The sequence below is a fragment of the Microtus ochrogaster genome, chromosome 5 (genome assembly GCF_000317375.1).
Source record: "Microtus ochrogaster isolate Prairie Vole_2 chromosome 5, MicOch1.0, whole genome shotgun sequence".
NCBI lineage: Eukaryota > Metazoa > Chordata > Mammalia > Rodentia > Cricetidae > Microtus > Microtus ochrogaster.
In genome coordinates this window covers 75566403-75579211 of record NC_022012.1, presented here as the reverse complement: position 1 = coordinate 75579211, position 12809 = coordinate 75566403, and the positions used below count along the sequence as shown (strand labels likewise).

The following is a 12809-nucleotide window of genomic DNA, read 5'->3' as shown; positions in this document are numbered from 1 at the left end:
TCTCGAAAAACCAAAAAAAAAAAAAAAAAAAAAAAATACACAGCATGATTTTAACTAATGATTTCCAGAAAAATTCTTTCAGTTTAAAGTTTTCTGCATTTTGTCTATATGTGATAGTATTAACTGTCAATTTGACAAACTCTAGAATCACCTAGGAAATAGGACTGGGCACACTGTGAGTTATCCTGATTGTGTTAACTCATGTGGAAAGACCTGCCCACTAAGGACAGAACCATTCCCTGGACTGCTTTAAACTGGAGAAAGTGAACTGACACCAGCACACATGCATGCATTGCTGCTTTCTTCTTCTGACTACAGACTTTACATCAACAGCTACTGCTGCCTTCACTTCCTTACCATGATGGGCTGTACCTTCACTATGAAATAAAATAAAGCCCTTGACCCTTGAATTGCTTTTATCTGAGTATTTATCATTGTAATAGGAAAAGAAACTAGGATATAAATTATTACCAGGAGTAGGGTGGAGATTATATGGTGACCGGGGCAGGTAGGGGTAGAGCTGTGTTGGTTAGTGTTAGTGTTAATTTCAAATCGATAGAATCTAGACTCACTTAGTAGATGGCATCTGGGCATGTCTGTGAGGAATTACCTTGATTATGTTAAGTGATGTGGGAAAACCCACTTTAATTATGAACAGGACCGTTCCTTGGGCAGGGAACATGGATGTTTAAGTGGAGAAAAGGAACTCAGTAGCAGAACGTATTTACTGCTGCTCTCTGCTTCCTGAGTGTGAATGCAATGTAACTGGCTGCTTGCTTTAAGTTCCTGATGCCTTGACTTCCCCACCATGATAACACTGAACCTTGACCCGTGGGCCAATATAAACCCTTTTGTTCTGTTTTTTGGTTTTTTTTTTTTTCAAGATAGGGTCTCCCTCTATGTAGCCCTGACTGTCCTGGAACTCACAGAGATCCACCTGCCTCTGCCTCCTGAGTGCTGGGATTAAAAGGGTGTGCCACCACTGTCAGGCTCCTTAAGTTGCTTTTTTAGGTATTTTATCATAGCAAAATAAAGAAACTAAGACAGTATCAATCAGTAAACTACATTCCTACCTGTGGCTAATTAAGGAATCTGAAACTTCTATTCTGTCTGAAAACTGTCAGATTTATTCTCAGATAAACGTTTAATATTTGAATGTGACTACTTAAGGCCCACATGTGAGATAACACCACACTCAGTTTGCATGAAGACAAGGGTTTTAAGGTGGTTACTGAAAAAATCCAGAAGGCCAGCTAATAACACAAAGAGCTAAGAGACTAACATGGGCAATCTTTGACAGAATGCCATAAATGGCAACTTTTATCTAGCTGCAGAGAATACACTAGGGAAGAAGTATCACCATGGTTACAGTGTGAAGTGTGAACTAACATTTCCATCTTATCACTGACCTCTACACCTGTGTCCCTACTTCTTGCCCTTATTCATTAAAGGCTCATTTATTCAGAACAGTAAGAAAAAAGTACTTGCTAGTGATTATTATACTTACACTCGTACAAAGCCAGATTTTCCTTTAACTTTTTTTTTTTTCAAGACAGGGTTCCGCTGTAGTTTTAGAGCTAGACTAGGCTGGCCTCAAATTTACAGAGATCCACCTGCCTCTGCCTCCTGAGTGCTGGGATCCTTTAATGTTTTATACCTAGGTTCAGGAAAAGACCTGTAACAATGATTCCTCCCAGAAAGATTTAATTTACTACAAGTCATCTTTACCAGGCTTATGAAAACTGGAATGATCTACAGGAGAGCTGTCACTCAGTTGCCACACTGTTTTCACCTTCTTCTGATTACTGCTTATTTCCACTCTCCATTTCTGGGGCTTCTCACTAAAGAAAAAAAAAATCAAAAGAAATTAAAAAATAAGGGGGAGGAGGATAGAAAGAGGGGGAGGGAAATGGGAGGAAGGACGTGGAAATTTTTAATTAAAAAGAAATAAAAAAAAGAAATTAAAAAATAAATAAACTCCCAGTGACCAACCAACAGCTATTACATTCTTTCCTTCTAGCCACTTAGTGAAATCCTTATGTGACAAGTACTGAGGAGGGATATAAATAGGAAACAATATGTACCTTGGAGAAGTACAGTCAAGGGAGGGGCAGAGACAAGAACATACGCACATTTCAGGTAAAAAGGTAAAAACATTTTTGGTGTTGTTGTTTTTCAACACAGGGTTTCTCTATGTAGCTCTGGCCATCCTAGAAATTGATCTGTAGACCAAGCTGGCGTCGAACTCAGAGATCTGCCTGTCTCTGCCTCTCTAGTGCTGGGATTAAAGTGCACCACCACTTACAAGCAGAGAAACAAATCTTTATTTGTTTTTTTTTTTTTTTGGTTTTTCGAGACAGGGTTTCTCTGTGGTTTTGGAGCCTGTCCTGGAACTAGCTCTTGTAGACCAGGCTGGTCTCGAACTCACAGAGATCCGCCTGCCTCTGCCTCCCGAGTGCTGGGATTAAAGGCGTGCGCCACCACCGCCCGGCAACAAATCTTTAAAAAAGCAATAATAGACGGGGCTGGAGAGACGGCTCAGCAGTTAAGAGCACTGGCTGTCCTTCCAGGAAACCCGGGGCTCAATTCCCAACACCCACACAGCAGTTCACGTGTCTCTAACTCCAGCTCCAGGGCTTCTGATGCAGGCAAGACACCAATAAACACAACACACACACACACACACACACACACACACACACACACACACACACACACACACACACACACACACACCCGTATGTGGGGAGATAGTCGAGACTGGTAACTATTTAAAAGACAAGGTGAAGAATGAGAGTGAACAGAGGGTGGGTCCTAGGTTTCTGACTTGGGCATTAGGTGATTAACAATGGTCATTTGAAAATCAAACACATGAGGAGGAAAGAGCATTACAAAAGAAGGTAGAATTTTTAAAAATTTAATTAACTAACTAAATTAAAAACTGATTATCATGGCAGGAAAGATGGTTCAGAGGGAGAGGCCTGATAACTTGAGTTTCATGATGAAAGGGGAGAACTGACTCCTGTGAGTTGTCCTCTGACTTCCACATGTGTGCCTTAGCTTACAAGCACCCAACTACATATATACAAGCAAGCAAGCAAAATAAATACATAAATATTCCTTTGGGGCCATCAAGATGGCTCAGTGAGCAAAGGTTCTTGCTGCCAGATGATGGAAGGCTGGCAACCTGAGTCTGATTCCCAGAATGCATATGAAAAGTGGAAGAATGGACCCTACAAAGCTACCCTCTGACCTCCATATACATGTCACGGCATGTACTCTCCTATATATAGTACACACACACACACACACACACACACAATAATAATAATAGTAAATACATTTTTGTTTTGTTTTTTTTGAGACAGGGTTGCTGGAACTTGCTCTGTAGACCCTCAAACTCACAGAGATCTACCTGCCTCTGTCTCCTGAGTGCGGGATTAAAGGTGTGTGCCACCACTGTGTAGCTATACATATTTTAGCTGGGTAGTAGTGGTGCATATTTTTAATCCCAGCACTCAGAAGGCAGAAGCAGGCAGATCTCTGTGAATTCGAGGCCAGCCTGGTCTACAAAGTGAGTTCCAGGATAGCCAAGGCTACACAGAGAAACTCTGTCTCAAAAAACCCAATAAATAAATAAATACGTATTTTTTTAAACTTTTAAAGGTTTATTTAGTATATGAGTGCAGACAGGCATGTTCCACAGCACATGTACAGGTCAGAGGACAACTCTCAGAGAATCAGTTTTCTGTTTTTGAAGCAGAGTTCTCATTACTTCTGCTGTACACTGAAGAGTATTGGGGGTCCTAGTGGCTTCTCCTGTCTCTGTCTCCCATTTAGTCACAGCTGGAATTACATAATGCAAGTCACTACAATTGCTTTTTTTTTTTTTTATTTTCGAGACAGGGTTTCTCTGTAGCTTTTTTGGTCCCTGTCCTGGAACTAGCTCTTCTAGACCAGGCTGGCCTCGAACTCACAGAGATCCGCCTGCCTCTGCGTCCCGAGTGCTGGGATTAAAGGCGTGCACCACCACCACCCGGCTTACAATTGCTTTTTACATGAGTCCTGGACAGCAAAAAACTCAAGTCATCAAGGGTTGTGCAGTGAGTGATTTTCTTACCAAGAGAGCCATCTTCCAAACCTTTAAAACCTTCCAAACCCTTTTAAACATTTATTCATCTATCTATCTATCTATCTATCTATCTATCTATCTATCTATCTATCTATCTATCTATCCATCCATCCATCCATCCATCCATCCATCCATCCATCCATCCATCCATCCATCCATCATATGTGTGTGAGTGTCCAGGAATGTGTTGTGTAGGCCATGATAGGCATGCCAGAGTATACATGTGGATGTCAAAGGACTACTTGGGGAGGTCAGTTTTCTTTTAATCATGTGAGTTCCAAGAGTTGAACTCAGGTCATAATGCTTAGCGACTTTTACCAAGTAAGCTTTCTTTCCCCCTTTTGGAGGCAGTGTCTCAATTTGTAGTTCTGTCTAGCGTAGAATTTGCTACGTAGACCAGGCTGGTCTCGGAACTCATAAGACACACCTGCTTGAATTAAAGGCATGTGCCACCACACTCAGTCAAATACATTCTTTCTATAACATGTCCATTTAATTAGACAAATTAAGGGGTCATAGTGTAATGTAACTGGCCATAATGGTTACATGGCATGGCAATAATCCTTTGGGAGCTGAAGTAAGATCACAAAGTTAAAGCTAGCCTAGGCAAAATAGTAAGACCCCATTTCAAAATCAACCAGTCACTGGGCATGATGGTGCATACTTTTAGTATGACAGAAGCTTCAAGAAGCAGACATGAGGAAGGACAAGCCAGGGAGGTAAGCATTTGCAGTGTGTCAGAGTGAATGGAAACAACAATTCTCTCCCTCTCACAGTCACATCCTTGGCCTTGCCACCCCTATTTATCTCCATCATTTTCTCTTATCCTATCATTTCTTCCTGGCTATTATTTCTCCCTTGATTTTGTGACAGAACTGTAAATTGACAGAACAAAGACTAGAGGCTCAAAAGTCTTAAGTGACACCAAGTTTGGGAGAAGAAATAGGGAAAGTCATGAACGAGTGGGACAATGATTAAGGTTCAGAAGTTAAGCCGTGCTGGGTCATGAAGTCCTATAGAAAATGGGCATCAAATTGCCCATAAGGCACAACGTAACTATTAAGTTTCTCACCTTTGATACAGATTCTTTACAGCAGCTGGTCTGACTGGCAACTGAAAAATGTGTTGCTCATCCAGAGGATTTTGTTTGTAGTATTTTATGCAGGATCTAGAAAGATAAAACAATCTCTTTTAGGAATAAGAGCCATCAGAAAATATAAAGGCCTTATAGTCTAGAAAAACATTTTACTGAGTACCACTAAGCAGGAAACCAACAGAAGGAATGAATTCAGAGCATAATAGTAACAAACAACCCCCACCATGCCAACGAAACTTGGATGATGTTTTCTTTCTGTCCAAGGAAATCCCATTCACTTAAAAACAAAAATTACAGTATGCAGATTTCTTATACTAAAAACACATTAGTCTAAGAATGTAGCTAGAGCTTCTTGCCTTTCATAGGCAAGGCTCTAGGTTCAATTCCCAGCTGAGCAAAAATACAGACTTAAGTAGGAAGTATCTGAAAGATAAAAAAATTAGAAGAGACAAATATAGACTCCATGGCTTTCAGAATCCCGGGAGTTTAACAATTAAATTTATTTCTTGTGTGTGTGTTTGTGTATGTGTGTGTTACCACCTCAAAGTAGATATGTAGAGAGATCTGAGAACAACTCTGAGGTGTTGGTTTTCTCCTTCTACTATGTGGGTTCCTGGGCCTGAACTTGGATCCTCAGACTTAGCACCAAGTATCTTTATCTGCTGAACCATCTCTCCTGTCAAGAATCCAGGGAATTAAACTAATTCATTGATACTACTGATCTTTCCTTTTTCATTTCTCCCACCCTCTCTTCCCACCCCCGCCTTTCTTTAGTGCTAGGTAATGAACCCCAGGCCTCATGCACGCTAGGCAAATGCTCTACCACTGTGCTGCATCTCCAGCAGATCTATAGGAATGATGCTTCCAGGGGGAAAACCTTTTAGATTGAATAAGCAATAATGATTTTAAACTTTCTTCTTTATATCTTTACAACTGATGCAAATTCTAAATTTGGAAAATATGATTTGGAAAGATGGCTTAAGAGTTAAAAGGGGGAGGGGGAGTTAAAAAGATTTGCTATGAAGTCACAAGGACCAGAATTCAGATCCCAGAACCCATGCAACAAGCTAAACATCCCACACATGTCTGCAGTGCTAACTCAGCTAAGAGGCAGAGGGAGGAGGATTGCTGGGGTTTGCTGGATTTCACCTATTTGAGAAAATGCAAACCTCAGGTTCTGGGGAGACCTTTCCTCAGAAAGAAGAAACGGGCAGTGGGGAACAGTGAAATGATTCCACTGGTAAAGGTGCTTGCTGCAAATCTTACAACCTGTGCTCACTCTACTCACATAGTAGGAGAGAACAGTCCTATAAATTGTTCTTATAACTGCCACATATACGTGTTGGCATGCATATGCATGCACACTAAATAAATATAATTTTTTTTTCTTTTGAGACAGGGTCTCACTATGTAGCCCTGCCTGGTCTTGAACTTGCCTATGCAGGTAGAACATAGAACTCAAGAGATCAGCTGCCTCTGCCTCCTAAATGCTGGGATTAAAAGCATGTGTCATCATACTCAGTCAAAAATTTTTTAGAAAAATAAGTAGCCATGTGGCGGTGGTGGTACATGCCTTTAATCCCAGCACTTGCGAGGCAGAGACAGGTGGATCTCTGGGAGTTTGAGGCCAGCCTGGTCTACAAAGTGAGTTCCAGGACAGCTAGGGCTGTTAAACAGAGAAACCCTGTCTTAAAAAACAAAAAGCAAAAACAAAGTACTTTCACAGTACTAGGATTGTTCTAAACTGCCTGTAGTCAAACTGATCAGCTCTAAGCACAGTCATGCTACTGACATGTCTGTGGATTCCCCAATTAGTAGTGCTTAATCTGATCTAGATTTACAGGAGTATAGAACTGTTTTTTTGTTGTTTTGTTTTGAGACAGGGTTTCTTTGCATAGCCTTGGCTGTCCCAGCACTCGCTCCGTAGACTGCGCTGGCCTCGAACTCACAGAGATCTGCCTGCCTCTGCCTCCCAAGTGCTGGGATTAAAGGTGTGTGCCACCACCGCCTGGCTAAAACTCAGTTTTTAAAATTAGAATACTATTTACTAAGGGCCTATTATGTATCAGGTGCCATATATAGGATACACCATTTAATCCTTCAGCAGTCAATTGAGTTAGTATACACTTTTTCAGAAAAAAACATGATTCACTGAGAGAAAACTTCCTAAAGAAGCCAGGCATGAGAAAAGGTCAAATCTGATTATTTTTCAATCCAAAGCCTTTCAATCAAATAATATTGACCTAAAGCCACACTAAAGTAAAGACTAGGCAAATAGGTTCTAGTCTAACTAGCAATAAAAATTGCAAATACTTAAAAACAAACAAACAAAAACCCAGACTTATTTTATGTGTATATATTTGTGCCTGCGTGTATATATGTGTATCATAACACAATTAAGCAGGAGTCTAAGGAGGCCAGAAGAGGGTGTCGGATACCCTAGAACTGGAGCTAGAGACGGTTTTGGTTTGTGAGCTTCCATGTGGGTGCTGGGAACAGAACCTGGTCCTCTGCAAGAGCAGCCAGTACTCTTAACTCTTAATTGCAGAGCTATCTCTCCAGCTCTGTGCCTACTTTCAACTGTACTTTTTAGAAGAAGATATTTAGGACAGATACTAAATAAGTAAACAGTAGAGCAATACTTACTGTAAGCTGTTGTGGTGGCTAGCACCTGTTATTCCAGCACTTGGGAAACTGAGGCAGAAGGATTACGTTTAGTTTGAGGTCATCATGGACTATAAATGAGACAAGACTCAAAGCAAAATGAAAAAAAAAATACTTACTGTGTTAAAGAAAAGAGAAGCTCATGCTGAGGTTTAATGAAAAGCATGCAGATGACTAGAATTTCTAGAATATGGTGGAGTTTCTGAACACGATAAATCTGTTCTTGTGTAGCTACTGATGGAGAAATGAAGTATTCCTGGAAAGAATGAAATAGAGAGTGAGGAGGCAAAGACTAGGCAGAGCCTCTGAGGAAAAAATGGCCATTCCCTCTACCTCTAAATGTATATGCTTAATACTAGGATTAGAAGGGAGAGGTAAAAAAAAAAAAAAAAAAAAAAAAAAAAAAAAAAAAAAGAAAAAAAAAGAAGAGGAATAGAAGGGAGAGGTAATGACACAGAATTCACCATCTTTCACAACTACCTTTTAAACTCAGGTCTTTACACCGGGCGGTGGTGGTGTACACCTTTAATGCCAGTACTCGGGAGGCAGAAGCGGGCGGATCTCTGTGAGTTCTGAGCCCAGCTTGGTCTACAGAGTGAGTTCCAGGACAGGCTCCAAAGCTACACAGAGAAACCCAGTTTCAAAGAAACAAAAACAAAACAACAACAACAAAAAAGAATGCCACAGGCAAACAGTGGTACACAGTCTCCCAGACAAGCTAATCCCAGGGCTGTGTCATTAAGGAGGCACAAGTGGGCAGCCAACACTACTCATTACTGCAGACGGCATGAAGGACTGTCTAATCTGAAAGACCACTCTAAATCTCTCTATACCTGGTGAACCCAAGGTTGAGAAACTAACAAAGTGTTTGACAATCTTTCCCTAGTACACATTACTCGTACACCAGCAGAGCTTTTGGAGAAGAAATTTGTCAAGCTAAACTAGTGTTATCAAATGTTCCTCTTTCCAGTCCTACTTCTGAGACCAAACCTAATAACCCATAGTGGGAATGATAAACAGACTTTGACAATAACCTTCAAGACTAGGCTCTTGAAGTGTGCAGTTTCTACAATTCTGTCCCCTTGAACAAACCTACAACTAGCAGACATGATGTGGTTTTATGATGTGGGATTTAATTAACATAGTTTCTGTGTGGTTATTTCAGGGCTGAGCACCCAGATACAAACAAGCAGCCTCCTTATAACAAATTGATACCCAATGTGGGGCCCAAATCCTTGACCCTGAGATTAAGAGTGTCATGATCTACCGACTGATAATATTATATCCTTCTGCAGTCTTTGATGGAGTTGAAGAAAGTTATAGTTTTTGTTACAATAAAAAATAAATAGAAATATTGTAACTGTAATTCTTGTTTGATACCTGTTTTGTTATAAGTAATTTTATTATGTTAAAGTTAAAACCTTCCTTTTTATTTAAACAGAAAAGGGGAGGTGATGTGGAAATCCCCTCTGTATGCTGTGACTACCTTTGGTTAATAAAAAATTTGTCTTGTGCCTGGCAGGGCAGAATAGAGTTAGGCAGAGAAAACTAAATTGAATGCTGGGAGAAAGAAGGTAGTATCAGGAGAAGCCATATAGCCCTGCCAGAAACAGATACCAGATGGAAACTTGCTGGTAAGCCACAGCCACGTGGCGATACACAGATTAATAGAAATGGGTTAAATTAAGATGTAAGAGATAGGGCTAGAGAGATGGTTCAGTGGTTAGAAGCACTGGTTGCTCGTCCAGAGGTCCTGAGTTCAATTCCCAGCAACCACATGGTGGCTCACAATCATCTGTAATGAGATCTGGTGCCCTCTTCTGGCATGTGGGCATACATGCAGGCAGAAAACTGCACGAATAAATAAATCTTATTTTGAAAAAAAAAATGTAAGAGATAGCCAATAAGAAGCTAGAGCTAATAGGCTAAACAGTGATTTAATTAATATAGTTTCTGTGTGGTTATTTCGGGGCTGAGCAGCCGGAAATGAATAACCAGACTCCTTACAACAAATTGGCGCCCAACCTACTAGAGGTTTATTCACATAACTAGGTCACTAATAGATTATTTGTTAATCAAAGGAGGATTATCACCTGGTCCTTATAAAAACCTGCCCAGAGTAGCCTTTTAGAAGACTGAGAGGCACAGGAGATGAGCCAACTCACTAAAGAATGTCATAATTTTGTTTTGTTTTGTTTGTTGAGACAGGGTTTCTCTATATAATCCTGGCTATCCTGGAACTCTCTTTGTAGACCAGGCTGGCCACACACTCAGAGATCCACTTGCCTCTGTCTCCATAGGCTGGGATTAAAGCTGTGTGCCCAGCTGGAATTGTCCATACCTCTTTAGCAAATAAGCCTTAAAATATAACACAAATGAGTCAAAAGGATATAAAATAAATATTCCACCACAGGTCTAATGGTTTTTCTAAACATTCTAGATAAAAGTTTTGGTAGAGGCCGGTGGATCTCTGTGAGTTCGAGGCCAGCCTGGTCTACAAGAGCTAGTGCCAGGACAGGCTCCAAAGCTACAGAGAAACCCTGTCTCGAAAAACCAAAAAAAAAAAAAAAAAAAAAAGTTTTGGTAGAACATTGGCTTTGACTAAATAAAAACTATGTATCAGTTGCATAAATACAAAGAGAAAAGGAAAGAATGACATGGAACAAGCTACTTTTTTTTTTTTTTTTTTGGTTTTTCGAGACTGGGTTTCTCTGTAGCTTTTGGTGCCTGTCCCGGAACTAGCTCTTGTAGACCAGGCTACAAACTCCCAGAGATCCGCCTACCTCTGCCTCCCGACCGAGTGCTGGGATTAAAGGCGTGCGCCACCACCGCCTGGTGGAACAAGCTACTTTTAAATTTACTTTATAAATAGTAGTAACTGGCATAAGTTGGCTCACTGATACCTCCAAGGATCTGGAACAGAGGCTAGCACACTATAGACACTTACCAACTGTGTGCAGAATGACTATATAAAAGAAAGAAACTTACCAAATGATTCAAAGATGCAAGTTCCTGACCTATTAAAAAAAAAAAACCCATACATGCAAATAAGCTTTAAAAATTTTGCAACAAAATTTTAAAAATTAAAAAAAGGAACCTAAGAAAAATTTTCATAGTTCATACATTAAAGATACAATCAAGTTAAATAGTTCCTTAATTATATTATAAATACATACTAATATTTTAAAACTGATCATAGCTTGCCCCTAATAAATAAAGTATCAAGTGTTAAGTAGTGAAAAAAATCTTTTAACTAGGGACAACAAGATGGCTCAGTAGGTAAAGGTACCTGTCACCCAACCTGCCAACGTGAGCTAGATCCTGGGATCCACACGGTGGAAGGAAGAACTGACTCCAGAAAGATGTCTTCCCACTTCCACATGCACACCGTGGCACAGGGGCCCAGCCACGCGACATTAAAAAACAACTAATATCTAAACAAAAAAACCCGAACACTATAGCTCTCTTTAACTTATTATATTTATCAAGTGGGAAAAAGGCTCAGAGAAAGAAAATACTTGTCTCACAGCCAAAGACTTACAATGAGTAGGAAGGTAAAAATCTATGAGTATTTATATGTGGCAACTGACAGGTCTTCAAGTTTTTAAGGACTTCAAGTTTTTAAAACTTCAAGTTTTAAAAGGACTCACTGACAAAAAAGCTGATATAATCTTTCTTTAGTTTATCCAATCCAATTTCCAAGAGCATTTGAAGTGGGGTAGTTCCAGAGAGAGGGACGCTGTCCATGGCTCCATGGTAAGATTGATGAATGAGCTTACTTAGTAAGCTGTTACTCCCACTGTGCAGCTAGAAATAAAAAAAAAAAAAAGTTTATAAATCTTAAATTTAAGTATAAACAAATGTAATAAGCAAAAGATTAGGAGTTCAAAATTATAATTTTACATTTTCAGTCTCCTAACACTATAAATTATTTTAATTAATGCCCCCAAATCAACGTGAGCTACCAAGATGCCACTCCTGGCTGGAGATGTGGCTTTCGAGCCCTTGCCTAGCATGCCCAAAGCTCTGCGTGCTGGACCTTACAAACAGGAGTGGCAGCACACATCTGTAAGCCCAGCACTCAGAAGGTAGAGGCAGATGTACAGAAGTTCAAGATCAGCCATCCTCAGCTAGGCAGTCAGTTTGATACCCTAATTTTTTTTGTGGGTTTTTTTGTTTTGTTTTTTGTTTCATTTTGTTTGTTTGTTTGTTTTTGAGACAGAGTTTCTTTATGAGCTTTGGAGTCTGTCCTGGAACTCACTCTGTAGGCCAGGCTGGTCTTGAACTCACAGAGATCAACCTGTCTTTGGCTGCTGAGTGCTGGGATTAAAAGTGTGTGCCACCACTGCCTGGCGATACCCTAATTTTTCAAAAACCAAGAAGAAAAAGTAAAGCTATTCCTACTTCACTTGTGTGTTGAAAATCCAAAGCAACTAAGAAAGGTCTAAAGCGATAAGCTTAATTTTACCAAAGAGAAAACAGAGTTGGTTCTTTGAAGCTTTACAAGTAAGATTCCGCCTGTTGACTTCGGAACCACTGGGCAACTTTACTAAAGTTCTCCACTTCACTCACAATGCAAGCAGATTGAAGGAGTGTGAACTCTGCTCCTCAAGGTCTACACATATGACAAAGTTACTTTTCAGATGTGACAGCCAACATAATAATTTACAAATTAGAAATAGCTATCAATTCAGACTTAACTTAGGAATCAAATGTTAAAAAATAAGTTTCAAAATAAATAAAATGTCACCTTGCTGCTACTTTCTAGTACCTCTGCTTCAGTTTCTCTTAATCTTCTTCATTTGCTCTTTTTAAAAACTAGCTTTCGCCGGGCGATGGTGGCGCACGCCTTTAATCCCAGCACTCGGGAGGCAGAGGCAGGCGGATCTCTGTGAGTTCGAGACCAGCCTGGTCTAC

The 12809-nt window shown here is 40.1% G+C and overlaps 1 protein-coding gene across 1 annotated transcript in view; it reads right to left on the bottom strand.

The window, feature by feature from the left end:
- The window catches only part of Zwilch (zwilch kinetochore protein), a 41648-nt gene that overhangs the window by 4519 nt on the left and 24320 nt on the right, over positions 1 to 12809 (bottom strand). Inside the window, exons 11-15 of the mRNA XM_005348187.3 lie at positions 11543 to 11699; positions 10881 to 10909; positions 8012 to 8148; positions 5205 to 5300; positions 1729 to 1841 (exon numbers count right to left, since the gene is read on the bottom strand). Of these exons, the coding sequence (XP_005348244.1) occupies positions 1729 to 1841; positions 5205 to 5300; positions 8012 to 8148; positions 10881 to 10909; positions 11543 to 11699 (532 nt within the window). The remainder of the gene's footprint in view (positions 1 to 1728; positions 1842 to 5204; positions 5301 to 8011; positions 8149 to 10880; positions 10910 to 11542; positions 11700 to 12809) is intronic.